Here is an 18143-nt window from a genome sequence, read left to right on the forward strand (position 1 = left end):
CGTGCCGCGCGGCACGCCTCGCGCGGCACGCCTCGCGCGCCATGCCTCGCGCGCCGCGCCACGCCTCCCCGGTGGCCCGGCCCGGCCCGGCCCGGCCCGGCCCTGCCTCGCCCCGCCCCCTCCGAGGCCGGCGCTCCTCAAGGGCGTGGCGGCCCAGCGTCGCTCCGGCTGCCGCTCTGGCGACGGGGTGGGCGCGCATGAGGGCTCGGCGCGGCCGTGTGGTTGCAGGCGGCGTACGTGCCGCCGTGCGCAGGCGCAGTGGCGGTCTCGCCGGTGGCGGTGGCGGCGGCGGCGGCGGCGGCGGCGGGCCGGGTGGGGGGCGGCGGCCATGGCGTTGTCGCTGGGCGAAGGCGGGGGGAGCCGGCTGCGGCGGCAGCTGGAGTCGGGGGGCTTCGCGGCGGGGGAGTATGTGAAGCAGCTGTCGCAGCAGTCGGACGGGGACCGGGACCGGGACCGGGACCGGGACCTGCAGGAGCACCGGCAGCGCATCCAGGCGCTGAGCGAGGAGACGGCCCAGAGCCTGAAGCGCAACGTCTTCCAGAACTACCGGCAGTTCATCGAGACGGCGCGGGAGATCGGCTACGTGTGACGCGCGGAAAAGACTTTGCAACCCGAAAGGTTAGAAAGTAGGTATGTTTATTGCGCGCAGATGCACGTGGCGGGGGATCGCTCCGCCACAAACGTGCCTCCCCACCGTGGTCGCTTGTCCAGTACTTATACAGTTAAAGCTGTCGCCTGTTTCAAAACGCTTAAACATATTCATGCCCTATCCCCGAAAAGGCATTTTTTTCCGGTCCCTTCATTTCCATAATCTCCGCCTCGGGCTCCTCCTCGGTGCGCTTGCGCAGTTCGTGGGCAGGGGACTTCAGGGATGAAGGCCGTAGGTCTTCCTCGCTGTTGTACTCCTCACCTCTCCCCTGGAATCTCTAATTTGTCTGAGCTTGCAGTGCCAGACTGGTTTCAGCCTCGTCTGTCCTTGTGAGCACATCTGGCTGTCTCCTTTTTGTTCTTGTTTAGAGATGGATGTTAGCGAGCCTTCCTTAGCCCTTGTCTCCTCCTGCCTTTGACGCCTTTGAGCCGTGAATTTTGTCCTTGATTCTGTCTTTTCTGTTTCCCTTATCAGCTTCTTTCTCAAGCAATTTGCAGGAGTTAGTGACTAATTGCTTCCTTGCATGCACGTTAGTTCTGGGGAGCAAATTTTAATAGTTTTCGCATTTTTCTGTGTAGCTCCCTATGAATATTTTTGATATATGTATATATTGGGTTATAAAACATGTTTTCTGTATGTCCCCCTATCAATTCCCCCCTTTTCTATTGAGTTAAGTAAATTCTTTTACTTGGCTATTCTGTCTGATTGGTATAAGGCTTTGTACATTGTAGTTATTCTTGTAATTGTACGCCAAACCCGCATATATAGGGTCGCTACTAGAAATAATAAAATAGCGGTAGCTATCAGCAACACTACTCTTGGATGCATTAGGATATTGAAAAATCCGGTGGCTGAAGGTGACCACCCGAAAAGCATATCCCACCATTTGTGTTCTCCGTCCTTTTTTACCCTTTTCAAGACCCTACTTATCTCCTTTGCCTCATGATGAACAGTTATTAGAGTTTCCTGTGCATTATTCTTGGCTTCCTCTAATATCCGTATTAAGTCTGGGTGTTTCAACAATCTTTGTCCCTATAGGTGTGGGTTGTAGTTCAGAATCCGTGTATAGTTTGATCTCAGGATTTGGTGAGAAACCACAGGAGCCAAGTGGCTAAAGTCACATCCTGTGATGGTGGTAAAAGTACAAATAGAGAAATTCGAGTGATTCCTGGTGTCTGTTTCTACTCCTTCTACGGACACAAAACTACATGTTGTTCTTAAACAAGCACAACCTTTTCCTGCGTATACGACCACTGTTTTTGGACTGGCGTTTGGGCGAATTTCAAAGTGACGGACCTTTTGGTCGGTATCCAGGCAAATGTCTTGTGCGCTCGTGGTATTGCTCTCGCAGAGAAATCCCTGTTGCTCTCGTACAATACGGGATTCTAAATCAACTGTTTGCCATTTGTTCTCTACCTTTCGGGCCCATGTCCTGTGTTCAAAAGGATGAAGCAAAGTTTGACCATGATTTATTCCCAAGGCTATTATGGGATATATTAGAGTCACTGATGCCTTGTGGGTAGTTAACACGAGGGCAGGGACTGTGTGTGTGGTGGGGTTATAGGTAAAGTTTACTGTTTCCCACCAGGACTGGAGCTCTCTTGCCGTATCAGTGGCACTATCCCAAACTATTTTTCGTATTTCTGTGGGGAAGACCCCTTCCTCTCCTTCCCTTATAATAGAGATGCGGTTCTTGATTGCATCCACAGCTGGGCCTGGATACAGCTCAGGGCCAGTGAGATATTACTTTGGAGCCCTCTAATTGCATCTGTAGTGATATTATGATCCCTTATGTTTGCCCGTTCCCAGTCCGGTAAAACTTCCGACACCAACCATTGGGGAGCTCCTAGGGAGCTAATAGGGAGGATTGTAATGGCTGTTGTCGTTTGGACAGATCAGCGGTAGAGGCAGCTAATTTGTCAATGATCACTTCTGAACCTGTGGTATTTAGAACCCCGGGTCCTGTCCCTAACACCCCAGCTACATCCCGTGGTATTCGCCTTTGAAAAATATCCGTTCTCCTGCGTAGCCAAGTGGCCCACCCTTCATAGGAAGTCCATAAGAAAGGGGAACACAATGGTTGTCTTTCTGAAACACTAGTTTGCATCATCAGTTTCGCCCTCTCTAGAGACCACTCTGGGTTAAATAATACTTGTTGCTGACCTGTATTTCTGATGACATACGGACCAATCTCATAAATCTTAGATTCGAGTTTGGTTTGGGTTCGGACTGTTTGAGTGCTCGTATCAGCTGTATAGGTTGTGCAGGGCCCCACTGTCGTAGAAGGTACAGCATCTATCTTAAATTTAAAGGATAATCCTATTTCACCGCGTGCCCAGGCGCGTGTTACAAAGACAGGATGCGTTAGAGTAAAATTATGCCAACAATCCAAAATACTGCAAGGCTTTCTGTTTGTTGTGTTTGTTATTATACTGGATACAGATCTCTGGTTTGCCCTTTTGTAGGAGTTTCCGTGAATTACTCAGCATCCTACGCTTATGTTTTGACCCAGCATTCCCTGCAGTTGAGGCATCGTTCTCTGAAGGTCTGTGCTCCAATAATTTTCGGGGTACGCTTCATTTCTCTGCGTAACCACGGTGGCAAGGCTTAAGCTTTTTCTATCAGAGAGCGGTCCCATATCCCCAGTATATGCAGTGTGAGCTTGGGTGCGTGGCCATTCTGGGGTGTTACCGTTCGACCCCTGGGTTACTATAACTACCAATACAGTAATTTTCCTGACTAAATCTTGGCAGGCCGAGTTACTGAACGCTTCCGGCTGCAATATTCTCATTTCGCTCGGCGAAGCTTTAGTTTCAGTTCATCCTCACCCTGTGTTACTTTCCAAGGAGTTTTGGGAGCTTTCTTCACTCGGGAGTGGTGAATCCAGGTGCATTGTTCCCTGATCTTGGTTGCCGTGAAAGAGGTGAGAAGCACTTGGTATGGTCCTTTGCCACTGTGGCTCCAAAGTTTTCTCTGTAAGAGACTTAACATACCCATAGTCTCCAGGTTGCATGTTATGCACTGGCCCATCCAAACCCCTGCATCGGGTTCCAAACACCTGTTTTTCACTTTTACGAAGCTGTTTCCCTAATGCCACCATATAGGAAGTCATCGATTCTTCGCCAGTTTGTGAAGAGGTTCCCTTTTGTACCCCATAGGGTCGCCCGTATGGGATTTCAAATGGGCTTAGCCCTTCTTTAGCTCGGGGTCTAGTTCGTATCCATAGCATTGCTAGGGGTAGAGGTTGTGGCCAGGCCAAATTGGTTTCTTGTCCTAATTTAACCATCTGTTGTTTAATCAGGTGATTCATTTTCTCCACCTGGCCACTAGATTGTGGCCGGTATGGAGTGTGTAGTGGCCAATCTGTCCCTAGATGGTGGCTTATTTGTTGCACAACTTTGGAGATGAAGTGCGGCCCTGTATCTGAGGACATCACCGCTGGGACTCCAAACCTGGGTATGATTTCTTGTAGCAACACCTTGGTCACCTCTCGAGCTTTAGCTGTTCTGCATGGGAAGGCTTGTGGCCAGCCCGAAAAGGTATCAGTTAGCACAAGCAAGTATTTATACCCCCCCTTTTCTAGGAAGTTCCGAGAAATCAGTTTGCCAATGTTGTCCCGGACAATTCCCTTTCCCAGTTTGGCCCGTTTCTGGTTTTGGGACAATTTTTGGATTAGTCTGGAGGCAAAGGTCACGTTGCTGAGTCGCTTGTCTGACTGTCTGTGGTGTATAAATTTTGAGCTGTCACGGGTCTGATAAGGTATTTGTATAATGCCTCCGCCCCGCAGTGTCCCTTCTTGTGTTCCTTCCGGACCAATGGCCAAACCGTATAAGAGGGGGGGACTGTGAGTTTCCCGTGTGATGTTACAGCCCACCCGTCCTCATTGTATGTTCCTTCCAAATCTGTGATTAACTTTCGATCCTCCTTAGTGTATTCTGCCTTACCTTCTAGGGTTATCTGTCCATCTGGGGCTAGTGCTCCCTCTACCTTTACCGTTTCTTTAGCTGCCCGTTTTGCCTCTCTGTCCGCCAGTTTGTTTCCTCTTTCCAATTTGGTGCTCACTTTCTGGTGTGCCCTAATGTGCGTAATTGCCCCTTTTTCAGGAAGTTGGACTGCATTCCAAAGTCTTAAAATTTCCTTCGCGTGCTTGATAGTCTTTCTTTCCTTGGGAGTTCAACAGTCCTCGCTCCTTCCAAATTGCTCCGTGGGCATGTACCCCTCCAAAGGCGTATTTAGAATCAGTCCAAACATTCACAGCCTTTCCTTCGGCCCTCTGCAGGGCTCGAGTGAGGGCTATGATCTCGGCCTTTTGTGCTGAAGCGTCAGCCGGTAGTGGTCCAGATTCTATTACCTTTTCAGTAGCGGTGATGACGTACGCAGAACGTCGTTTTCTGCCCAGGATATAGCTGCTCCCGTCTGTGAACCAGTGCTCTACCCCATCCGTGGGGGTATCCTTTAGGTCAATGCGGCTAGAGTACGTGGCCTCAATCGTCTCGAGGCAGTCGTGGTCCACTGGTTCTCCAGTCTTCCCGCTAAGAAATGGAGCTGGGTTGACCACGTTAGCGGTCACAATCTCAACATCGTTCTGCTCGACCACGACAGCTTGATATTTCAGGAGTCTCTGTGGGGAGAGCCCATGTCCCCCTTTTACTTCAAGGACTGTAGACACCATGTGAGATACTAAACCAGGCATTTTCTGACCCCGGGTAAACTTCCGAGCTTCCTGAACGTTCAGGATGACTGCTGCTACCGCCCTTAGGCAGCCAGGCCACCCTTTGGCCGCAGCATCCAGTTGTTTGGAGAAGTATGCCACAGCTCGTCTGTCTGGTCCCAGGTCTTGTGCCAGTACTCCTAATGGTATTCCCTGCTTTTCATGGGAAAATAGGAGCAATGGTCCCCTCGCATCAGGGAGTGCCAGTGCAGGTGCTGACATCAGGGCCTCCTTCAGCCGATGGAATGCCCGATCTGACTCAGCATCCCACTGGAGGTGACTTGAAGTGGATTTTATCAAGGAATACAGTGGTTTGACCAGCAGGCCATAGTCATGTATCCAGAGCCGGCAGCACCCCGTCGTTCCCAGGAAGGTCCGCAGTTCTTTTACAGTCTGTGGCCGAGGGGTCTGGCATATGGCTTCTTTCTGGGCTTGCCCCAAGGACCGTTGCCCTGCACTGATCTCACACCCTAAGTACGTAACCTGCTGCAAAGTCACTTGTGCCTTGTTTCGAGACACTCGGTACCCCTGAAGCCCAAGAAAGTTTAATAAACCTACAGTCCAGGTGACACAGGCTTCTCTGGTTTTAGTTGCAACGAGGATGTCATCCACGTATTGTGGTATTTTTCCTTCTTCCGCTGGTGGTTCCCATCATTCCAAATCTTTCGCTAGTAGGTTCCCGAAGATGGTAGGGCTGTTCTTGAAAGCTTGTGGCAACACCGTCCATGTGAGCTGGGTCTTCCGACCACTCTTAGGGTTTTCCCGCTCGAATGCAAAAATTTTCTGACTGGCTTCATGGAGAGGGAGGCAAAAGAAGGCATCTTTTACCTCTAAAACTGTAAACCAAATTACATCAGGAGTTAAGGTGATTAGCAAGGTATATGGATTGGCAACCACGGGGTAGAGATCCTCTGTTATTTTGTTAATGGCCCTCGGATCTTGGACTATTCGATAGGACCCATCTGGTTTTCGGGCCGGGAGAATGGGGGTATTGAACTCCGATTCGCATTCCCTCAATAAGCCCAGTTCTAAGCATCGCTCTCTTTTCGGGCGAATCCCTTCCCTGTCTTCTTTCTTTAGTGGGTATTGTTTGATTCTTACCCCTCTCTGTCCGTCCTTCAAATTTATTGGTTGGGCATTCTTGGCACGTCCTGGGGCATCAGTCGCCCAAACCCCGGGGCAGAGCTGATTGATGATCTCCTCGTGGATTTGTCCTTCTATGGGAATATTAACCAAAGGCAAGCTCCTTATTTGTACATATTGACCATCATTTACCTCCAGAGTAATCTCACCCTTTTTGAATTTTATCATGGCCTCCAGCTGTTCCAGTAGGTCCCTTCCCAACAGGGAATCTGGTGAATTTGGCATATACAAAAATTGATGGGTGCCTACCTGCTTGCCCAGTTTACATTTTAATGGTTCAAAAAAATAAGCTTTTTCGCTCTGGCCAGTCGCTCCTTTTGCCATGACATAGTCGTTTCCTAAAGGCATTAAAGCTTGATTCAAAACTGAGTATGTTGCCCCCGTATCAACTAGAAACTCCATTTTTTTTCTTGTTTTTCTCCTAATTTCATTGTAATCCATGGATCCTCTAGGCAGTCCTCCTTCCCATGTGCGATCGTTTTTCTTGGGTTATCGCGCCACCTAGTGTTCCCCTGACGCTGTCGCTCCGGACATTCCCTTTTCCAGTGAGCAGTCTTTCTACATATAACACGTTGATCCCTGCTCAGGGGCGCCGGTCGGCGTCCCGTCCTGGGTTTAGGTTTCCCTTCTCTCTCTTCTCTGACTCCTGCCACCAATTTGCCTAGACTCTGCTTATAATTGTCCTCTCTGTGGCTGAACACCCTCCAAGCTTCTTCCAATAACACTTCCAAGTTTTGAGTGCTCCTCACCTCTCCCCTGGAATCTCTAATTTGTCTGAGCTTGCAGTGCCAGTCTGGTTGCAGCCTGGTCTGTCCTTGTGAGCACATCTGGCTGTCTCCTTTTTGTCTTCTTTAGAGATGGATGTTAGCGAACCTTCGTTAGCCCTTGTCTCCTCCTGCCTTTGACGCCTTTGAGCCATCAATTATGTCCTTGTTTCTGTCTTTTCTGTTTCCCTTATCAGCTTCTTTCTCAAGCAGTTTGCAGGGGTTAGTGACTAATTGCTTCCTTGCGTGCATGTTAGTTCTGGGGAGCTAGTTTTAATAGTTTTCGCTTTTTTCGGTGTAGCTCCCTATGAATATTTTTGAGAGATATATATATTCGTTTATAAGATATATTTTCTGTATGTCCCCGTATCACCGGGACCTGCAGGAGCACCGGCAGCGCATCCAGGCGCTGAGCGAGGAGACGGCCCAGAGCCTGAAGCGCAACGTCTACCAGAACTACCGGCAGTTCATCGAGACGGTGCGGGAGATCGGCTACCTGGAGAGCGAGATGTACCAGCTCAGCCACATCCTCACCGAGCAGAAGGGCATCATGGAGACCGTCACCCAGGCCCTGCTCCAGGCCGACCGCGACGACCCCGCCCTGGGCACACGCCGCGCTGCCGCCGCCGCCCCCTTCCTGCCGCTGTTGGCAAAGGAGGCCGCAGCCAGCGAGGAGAAGCGGCAGCGCACGCTCACCACCCTCCTGGAGAAGGTGGAGGGCTGCCGCGACCTCCTTCCTGAGAGCCCCGGCAAGTACCTGGTCTACGACGGCGACCTGGTGGAGTACGATGCTGACCACATGGCGCAGATCCAGCGGGTGCATGCCTTCCTCATGAACGACTGCCTGCTCGTGGCCACTGCCCTGCGCAACCGCTGTGGTGCCTACCGCTACGATGCCCTCTACCCCCTGGATGGGCTGGCTGTGGTCAACGTCAAGGACAACCCGCCCATGAAGGACATGTTCAAGCTGCTCACGTTCCCCGAGAGCCGCGTTTTCCAGGCCGAGAACGCCAAGATCAAGAAGGAGTGGTTGGAGGTGCCGGAGGAGACCAAGCGCAACCGGGCCCTCAGCGAGAAGCGACGCCTGGAGCAGGAGGCCCTGCCCCGGCCTGCCCCGCCGCCCACCGAATCCACCAACCCCTTCGAGGAGGAGGAGGAAGAGCCCTCTGCTGGGGAGGAGGTGGTTGGCCTCTCACTTGAGTGGATCCAGGAGCTGCCCGAGGACCTGGATGTCTGCATCGCTCAGCGGGACTTTGAGGGGGCGGTGGACCTCTTGGATAAACTCAACGAGTACCTGGGGGACAAGCCTGTGAGCCAGCCCTGAAGGAGCTGCGGGCCAAGGTGGATGAGCGGGTCCGGCAGCTTACAGATGTGCTGGTGTTTGAGCTGTCTCCAGACCGCTCGCTGCGGGGAGGGCCGCGGGCCACCCACCGAGCCGTGTCTCAGCTCATCCGCTTGGACCAGTCCACCAAGGCCTGTGAGCTCTTCCTGAAGAACCGGGCGGCCGCGGTGCAGACGGCCGGGCGGCCGCGGTGCAGACGGCCGTCCGACAGCTGCGCATCGAGGGTGCCACGCTGCTCTACATCCACAAGCTCTGCCACGTCTTCTTCACCAGCCTTCTGGAGACGGCGAGAGAGTTTGAGACGGACTTCGCTGGCAACAATGGCTGCTACTCGGCCTTCGTTGTCTGGGCCCGCTCTTCCATGAGGATGTTTGTAGACGCCTTCAGTAAGCAAGTGTTTGATAGTAAAGAGAGCGTGTCAACTGCGGCAGAGTGCGTCAAGGTAAGAGGGTCCAAAGGGGGTGGTGTGACGTGATAACCAAAACAAAGGCTGCATAGCTCGTAAATCCTCTTTTCTAGCCCTAGTTTAGTTGGCTTTTGAGTACAAGAACCAGGGGTAGCGATCGTGAAACTTCTCCCAACTGCTTACAAAATATTCCATCCACCTCTTCATCCTGGCTGGGTGGTCTGTAACAGATTCCCACCGCAATATCAGCCTTATGTGCCTGTCCTCTGGTCCTTACCCATAGTGACTCGACCCTGTCATCACTGACATTAACTTGTGTGCATGATGTTACAGAGGAATGCACATTATCACTTTTAAAACGTGTTATAAAGCAGACTATTTCTATTACCCATCTTCTTGCAAGATACTAAGGAATTTTTATTAGCCCGGAGAAAAATTCTGCTTCCCGCTCCTTCATCACAACTCATCAGACATTACAAAAACTTCCTAGATAACATTTCCATAAAGTAAAAAATAGTTGAAAATAAATTTTGACCTTCAAGATTTCTTGCCCAATAACCAGGTTCAAGACAACTTAAGAGCAACCTCTTACAATAATGAAATAGCTAAGTAACTCCCACCTAGTTTAACCTCTAGAAATGTTATCATCCGAATCAGTCTGAGCAATTCCAGTGGAACACTACAGCACGAGATGGCTTTCGCCTTTAGCTTGCAGAACCATGTGTTGACAAATAGCTTGCACACATTTGAACTCTCTCATACCTGATTTGTCTTGGAGATCAAGTATATTTGTTTCTCAGGTGTCCAGTCAGGCAACTTATTTTGCAGTTCAGTGAAGCATGTTTGTTCAACGTTCGTGACCAGTTTGTGGTGTTACAGACAGTATCTAAACTCACTCAGGACAAAGCCAACTGAGACAGAAGATGACATTTCTGACAAAATTTACCAGTATATTTTAAAACCATACTGGTAATCATTATTAGAACTGTGGGAAGGACACTGTATTCAAGAACAAAACCTTACACAAACAGCATTCACAGTAATATACCCCCAAAACCTGTTCATAATAGCCTGCCATAGGTAGCCACTGCAAAGCCTATCCACCCAGCTCTTTGTCACCCTTCTCTCTGTATCGAAAAGATCTTGGCATCATAATACTTCATTTTGAAAACACGCATCGGCAGAGGTGATCTTTTTCCACAGCCGCTCCAGAATTGCTCAAATGTTTTGAAAACAGATCTAATTTAGGACGTTTGAGTGTTTGAGACAGGTCAGTTCCCACATTTGTTTTCTATTTGTTGTTCAAATGAACACCACTGATGTGTAAAAAAAAAAAAAAAAAAAAAAAAAAATTAAAAAAAATCCATTTAACAATACTCACAATCCTCCCTTCTTTTATCAGTTGCATTGGGAAAGAGAAACCAGGAAACTGATGAGAACAATAGTAAGGGAAATAGCTCTCAAAAAATGCTTCACGACACGAGAGACCATTCATGATCCGAATCTAGAGCCCATCTTAAAAACATACGGTAGCACAAATACTTCTGGGTAGTACTGTCCTTGTTAATGTCAGCTTTCACTGGGAACGCTGACAGATACTGCCCTTTTAAGAAGGAAGTATGGAAAATGAACAGGCCGAATTAAGTTTTGGAATCAGTATTTTTAAAATTTTCCACAGAAATGCAACAGAAGTGAAACTGTACTAAAAAATAGGATGGAGGAAGCGGAGGTTGACGCTGTCTGTGTTCACCAACACCTGTTTTTACATTTATTACATGAAATTTAAGAAGGAGAAGTGTCAATAGAGAAAAGATCTATTAAACCAGGTTGTTACTTGTTACATAAGTAAGCCCACTGGTGAGTAACACAAGATGGCCACAACTGCCATGTAAAACCCCGGCTTAAGGAACATTGAAAATGCAGTACCAGTTTATTCAGCATATGCAAGAACAATCCAGTTCCCGTTAAACACCTGTAGCATCAGCATTTAAAAAAATACACCAATGTTTAAAGAAAGTTAAGGTATCGCTCGTCAAATTCCATTGCACATCACTTTATTTCCCCATTTCAAAAGGGAGCAGCAAGTAATTAATTTACATAAATAAGGCAAACCTGCATCCAAGGGTAACACAGCCATTTAAAGTTGTAGAAACAATGCAGGAAACAGCAGAATTTATTTTTTCTTTTCTTTAAAGAAACGTATTTACAAGCAGGTTTTGCAAGGAAGGAATCAAGCTGCTGTTCAACCTGTTAAATACTTTCAGTGCGGCAAGAGAACTGTTAACATTTCAGAAAGTTTACTCAGAACACATCTGCTTCGCACTTACGACTTTTCACAGCACAACGGTTTCATTCCTCAACGGACTGGCTTGTTGGATCCCAATCGCCAAGCTGGCTGGCTTCCAGAAGCAGCAAAATGGACTGACAGCTAATGTCAATTTAATGCCATTTGGACTTGTAAAGGACTGGAAGTTTAACTGAAAGATCATGAAGGCTTTTATGACATGGCCGGGAACAGTCTGTACCAGTATTGCTAGCAGTACTCCTTGCAAGTTTTACTTGCTGGTGTCAGGATATGGCGGTCAGTTACTTATGCACGTTAATACCTATATCCTAAAAAACTAGTGAACTTTCAACATAGGGTTTGTGTAAAGCATCAGAAAGAGCGGGAGGAGAATCTAGCTGGGATCCTGACCAAAAGACACATGAGAGACTGAAGTTCATGAGCTTCCATTTGACTTGTAACAGTATGCCTCATTTTTAAAGCCCTTTTGAAAACAGGCCTCAAATGATTTTTTTTTTTTTTTAATGGAGCCCTTCGGGGTAGATGAGGAGAAGGCCTTACAAAGTATCCTGAGGTGAGAGGGTCCACCTGAGAGTGTAATTGTGCAAAATATTTACAATTCTAAACAATACCTGCTACAATTACATTGCCATAAACAGAAGACTTCTTATTTGTTATAAGTGGTTAACTCTAAGAGGTGGCCACTTTAAGTGGCCAAAAACACTTTAAAAAAAAAAGAAAAAATCCAAGTCAAAGGGGTCTTAAGAACAAAGATAAATTAGCAAGATAAAAAATGTTTCACTTGTAAAAGCTGCCTCAAAAATACGCAGTTCAGCACATAGCCACCTTCTCTTGTATTACCCAGCTTCTGCAGCAAGAACGTTGGCGCAAACATCCATCTTCTAAAACCTGAGTATTCGAGTCTTTGGAACACAAGTAGCAGCTCACTCCTTAGTCAGCGCTGATGTGCAGCTCCACCAAATTTGTTGTTGAGCCTGCTGCCCAGTAGTTTAAATTCCAGTTCAGAAAGGGCACGTAGGGAAGTAACCACAGCTAACCAAAACCTGAGCAAAGGAGTTTTCAAGTCATGTTTTCCGTCCTGGTGTATCTTTTTGAGACAACTGTCTGAACGGTTTTATGCGAGACAAAAATCGAGGTGTCTATTTATGTCAGGCTCCAAAACCTCGGCCTGGCAAACAGGACAGATGACTATTTCATCCTGCCTTACAGCAGTGCTGGAACTTGCAGAGGACGTGGCAGATTCGGCTTTGGTTTTCATAGCTGTGTTTATACAGGTACCCGCTTTTTTAATGAAATAGTTTTCAAAGGCAGTTTGGTCTTCCGTTTTTGGCCATTGCTGCAGAGTACTAGCACACTCAGAATCTTCTTCCTCAGGTGCAACCTGAGCTGCTGTTGTCTGCTCAAAAGGAACTTGTTTCGGTGGCCTGTCAGAAAACGGATTAACCCTATAGTCATGTGCAGAACCTTGGTTTCATTTTCCATCCGTAACACGAGCAATTTTAGCAGGCAATTCACTAACGTCCTCGTAAGCTTCTGTTTGAGCAACAGAGAGTTCAGGAAACTCACGCTTTGAAGCCAAGTTGATTTTGTCCCTGGCGTCATCAGTATGAAGTTGAAAGATGCCACTACGGGGCGATTTTTCGAATTTTATCTCGTTTTTAGGGACTGGTATTGTCCCGACTCCTGAACAATGTGGTGAATCGGCTGTTCCGGTGTTTCTAACACTGCTGCTGGAAGTCGTGCTTTTTTCCGAGAGTCCACTGTCTCCCCCTCCAAGCCGATAGCCCTTTCCACTAAAAGGCACCAGATCTTGCGTATCGTGCGTTTGCTTCTTGTCTGCAAAATAAGAAGACAATCCAATAAGAAAAGTTATTAAGTTTTGGTCGCGGTAGTGACCGACACCGACAAAAATATATGCAAGAAGGCAGCCTTTATTAAGTTACAAAAGCCATGATGGCCGAGCTGGCGCAGCAGAAAAAACCTACCCTTTTATCACCTTTCTTATCTGTCCAGCGGTTCCTGCACTAAGGCTGCTAAAATGATTCGCTCAATAGCTCTGTCCATTCACCTCTGTTCACATACTGATTGGCTGGTGCTCCTACTGGATTTCCCAGTTCATCTACTGTTCTCTTGCCAGATTTCTGCTCTGTGGTATTCACTTGTTTAGTCTCTTCTTGCTCAGTCTCTTATCACCTCCTCAAACCTGTTTACAACATTCTTCATCCACTTCTTTCATCTTCTGGCGGGTATACTGGGATGCTGTCGAGGCCAATTTCACCTTCCTCAGCCAGGCTATCCCCAACAAGTTTTTCATCTATAAATCACGGTTTTGCTCTTTTATGGGCTTCACCTTAAAAATCTGCCGCTTGGAAATAGCGCGGCAAACTAAACCTTTTGCGAACAATTAAGTTGAGAAGGAGCCTAGAAATGCACAAATAAAATAGGCGCTGTTCTTTGCTACATAACAGTAATACCTAAACAAAGCTTATGTAGCGGTTGATCTGTATTTGCTCAAGGAACTGTTTGGACAAAAACAGTTTGGAAAAGAAAAATAGAATTATTTTTCAATACCTTTGTAAGTTGCCGTGGAATTTGGAAGTTTTGCTGCTCGAGTTTTCCCCTTGGATTTCTTAGAGAAGTTCTCTGGCTCCTTCACTTTTGTGAATGTACCTCCACATGTCTGTTGATGCTCAGCCCACCAAGCATCTCGTGCAGAGGGCGCTCTATTCATTGAACGTTTCACATATCCAAAGTACGGTTTTCTATCTTGACAGGGGCCATTGCATCGCCACCAGTGCTGGCGGTAAAAGTCCACCTCCTTATGAAAAGAATGTCTGATCTAGGTTTTTAAAAAAAAAAAAAAAAAACACAAACAAAAAACCCAACAAAAACCAAAACCCAGCAGCAGTCATTCAGAAAGTTTCTAATTTTACGCCACTAGCTCTACAGTATTTTTTAAAAACTGTATTACTACTTCATTCCTTCCGTTACTGCGGTGATTTTTACATTACCAGTGAAAAGAGCTGATCCTGGGTAAAATTTGATCGACATTTACCTAGCATTAAAACAAAGCTTTAAAAAACCGGACAGGATGTGTAGGAAGAGGTCCTGGCTATCTTGTCTGAACTGCAGTACAGTCACTTGGAAAATCTATCTACAGTTTCACCCTAAATGACGTACTGTTTAGAATGCACTGTAAACAATACCAGTATGGCATTCTCCCTCCAGCTATTCTCTTAGTTGATCTTATCAGACACATTACTTTTAAAGATCATCCACCCATTAGCCTCTACCGATATCAATCTTAGCTAAAACAGACTGCTCTTCCCCAAATGCTTTTCTGAACACGAAGCTATTCTGTCCCTGGTATCGTTAAGCTGTTTCAAGTTTAAAACAAAACTTTTAACGAAAAATACTTACAGGGGGTATACTTGAAAATTATATGACTAACAACTCGCTGCATCTTCCTCAACCTGCTCCCACCGTCATCCCCAACAAAATAACTATGGAACTGGCATACACTTGGATGCCCAATTTGTATCGCTACCAACTGTGGAGTGTCTAACAAGAACAAGTGTACTACTCATAGCACACCAGGCGTACTAAAAAACCAAATCATCAAGAAACCTCTATTAAATCAGGTTAACTGGATTATGCTTACTGTGACATTGGCTCCACTCAAGTGATTAATGCGATGCATGTGTTTGCGGAACTCTGGTCCGTGAGGTTCACGATCTTTGTTATTATTAGTAACAAAAAGCAGGGCGTGGATCATTTCATGCAACAGTGTCTGAAATGATGAAAACCATTAGCTATTTACTGAAAAGGAGCACATATCATTTCAAAATTAGGCTGGAAGCATTTCACTCCTCTGCATTTATCTTGGTACCGATCTAGCTTTCATGCATTCACATTCAGTCTGGGTCATAAAAGCATAATATACTTATTCTACCTGCCAAATCAAATTACCTCTATTCCCATACCACCAAAACATGCTGGAGAATATTACTACAGGAAGTGACATTCCCAAAAAGAGGAGAGAATCTTAAGTCAGATCTTGAAAGAAGTCATCCCCTCCCCAACCCAAGAAAAGAGAGACTTGTGGGAAAGCTGAAACTCTACAGCATTTCTGTTCATGAAGGAAATTCAAATGCTGAGCCAATTCAAAGCAGCAGCCCTGACAGAGGCGCAAATTTATGTTTACAGTCATATCCTATATCCTTATTTTCTGCTGTTGGCCTTTTGACCTAAAAGATGAAACTACAGCCGTTTTCTGATCTTGCTTCCAGTGCCTGTTTGGTTTTAATATTAAAGGAGAGTTTAGGAGTAAAAGAGTTGGGTGTTTTTTTTCCTTTATAAAGTCAGGACAATAAACAAGTGACTTCAGATTCCTACTCAGAGTTGCCCATTTAGAAACATGAAACTGAAAGATTACCATGATATTGCAACACAAACGTGTCAAGAAAGCCACCACTATTTTACGACCTATAAGCCACTGTATATAAGAATGCCATGTGACATGTAAAATGTTGGTATGGAGCGGGGGGAGGCACCGTACGTTTTATCTGCATATTCATGAGCAATCTTGAGATACCTCAACAAGATCCCTCCTTGGTCTTAACTTCAGGAGCGGCTCACTTAGACGAATGGAACACGTTCCACTTTTTTGGTCACAGTGACACACTCCCACAGAGCTGAAAGAGACACAGAAGACAACATGAAAAGCTACTTGTTTCTGTAGCACGTGAAGGACATTGAGAATTGGAGTTAAAATGCCTTTCCCTTCCAACACATGCTAGGTAACTCAGAACGTGAAAAAGCACTTTTAGCAATACTCAACGTCATAAAGCAAAAAAAAAAAAAAGCAGCCCCCAAGCTCCTTAGAATAACTCTATTAGATCTCTTGCAATCACTTAATTCAAAGCTGGCAATCCTGAAAGAAAAAGGAAAAAAAATCACAATGGACTGCTCCAAGCTAACCTGTTCAGGAGGCAGAGGACTGTTTCCATTAGAACTCCTGATGGAGTGAAATACATAAGAGAGAGGCTGGAGATTCACAGCAGCCAGCACCAACTGAACTGCTGGTTGCCACAGTTTCGCCCCCTCGCCCTCTCCCACCTTTTGAGGTGTTACTGAACCTTCACACACGACCACTTCTGCATGCTAATCCAGCAGAACGCACCTCATTTATTATTTTTTGTCGTCCCCGAGCTAGTCCTCTACCAGTTCAGTATCCGAGTATTTCAAAGTGTCCAAAGAGTGCTACAACCAGCAGAGGACGAGAGGGGGCAGGACTCCAGCAGCCAGCAACGGCATCAGCTGACCTGCTGCAGAACTGCCGCCAAGCTTTTTTTAAATTTCAGATTTCTCGCTTATTCCCTTTCCTAGTCTGTTCTAAGCCTTGTTAATACACTCCTATCATTTCACACCTGCCTTTCTGCCATGCTGTAAAGCTATCATAAAATCTGAGAACAAGAAAAATGACAGCAACACAAGAACGTTCTTTCAAGTTTGAACATACACAGGGTAGGACCAAGTCATTCATTCCCCTTGAAGTCCCCTCCAGTTTTGCCCGCAGCAGGGGAAGAGCCGTTTCTAGCCGCCAAGGGCGAGAAATGCAGGACAAAACAGGCAACGCCAGTGACCAAGTCACGTCCTGGGGTCCAAACTACGTTAGAAAAGCAGGACGTTGAGCAGCTGGAGGAGAAGCTGCGGCACTCGGACATCGTGCCTAGGAAGCCGCAGTTCGGAACAGCTCAGTGACAAGTGACAGCTCCCCCTCCCCGAAACCCACCGCGCTACCACGAGAGGAGCTGCTGCTTACCTGACCGGTCACAGCCTCTGCCGACAGCCCCGGCACGGCACCGGCACACGCCGCCGGGGCCCTTCAGAGGCACGGCAGCTTCTGAAACCCCGGGCCGGCAACACCGCTCGCTTCCCCCTCCGCCTTCCCGCTCCCGGCGGGCCCGCCCCTCGCCCCTGCTCCCCGCCGGCGCCCCCCCGAGAGCCCCGGCCCCCTTCGCCCCAATCCGACCCGACCAGAGGTCTTACACGGTCATGCGCGGGCTCCACGACACCTCCACGCCCCCCAGCAGCCCCCAGAAGAACGCATCGTTGAACTCCACGAAGAGGCTGTGCACGTCGGGGATGGGGTCCAGCAGCTCCCACGCCTCGTCCACCACCGAGAGCGGGCGGGGCTGCGAGGAGCCCCACGAGGCCACAGGGCGCTCCGCTACCGCTGCTGTGCCGGGGCTGGCCTCCGCCTCCTCCGGCTCGCCCACCACTACTTCCCACTGCTCCTCGATCCACAGCTCCACCTCGAAGTCATCTGCGCCTTCCTCCATCCCGCACAACGCCAGCGAGCGGCCGCCCAACCGCCCCGCCGGCTCCGGCACCCCTGAGCACAGCCGCGCTACGACGCAAACAACGCCACGCCCCCTGCGCGTGCAGCCCCCAACGGACTCCCCTCGGACGCGTGCGCGTGCCGGGAGCCGCGCGGCACGCGCCGCGGGTTTCGTGCCGCGCGGCACGCCTCGCGCGGCACGCCTCGCGCGCCATGCCTCGCGCGCCGCGCCACGCCTCCCCGGTGGCCCGGCCCGGCCCGGCCCGGCCCGGCCCTGCCTCGCCCCGCCCCCTCCGAGGCCGGCGCTCCTCAAGGGCGTGGCGGCCCAGCGTCGCTCCGGCTGCCGCTCTGGCGACGGGGTGGGCGCGCATGAGGGCTCGGCGCGGCCGTGTGGTTGCAGGCGGCGTACGTGCCGCCGTGCGCAGGCGCAGTGGCGGTCTCGCCGGTGGCGGTGGCGGCGGTGGCGGCGGCGGCGGCGGC

General features: G+C 48.6%; 1 protein-coding gene and 1 pseudogene across 1 annotated transcript; one reads left to right on the plus strand and one right to left on the minus strand.

Moving 5' to 3' along the window:
* Positions 1-328: 328 nt before the first annotated feature.
* On the plus strand, positions 329-11842 carry LOC147415976 (exocyst complex component 8-like). Its single transcript, XM_086482358.1, is given in 5 exon segments — positions 329-440; positions 7639-8586; positions 8589-8764; positions 8767-9051; positions 11211-11842. Coding segments are annotated over 5 exon segments (1758 nt in total). The 3' UTR covers positions 11448-11842.
* Positions 11843-11845: 3 nt separating this feature from the next.
* Positions 11846-17664, minus strand: LOC147415977 (DNA-dependent metalloprotease SPRTN-like; annotated as a pseudogene).
* Positions 17665-18143: the final 479 nt, after the last annotated feature.

This window comes from Leptosomus discolor, chromosome 2 (assembly GCF_034619465.1).
Source record: "Leptosomus discolor isolate bLepDis1 chromosome 2, bLepDis1.hap2, whole genome shotgun sequence".
NCBI classification, from domain to species: Eukaryota; Metazoa; Chordata; class Aves; order Leptosomiformes; family Leptosomidae; genus Leptosomus; species Leptosomus discolor.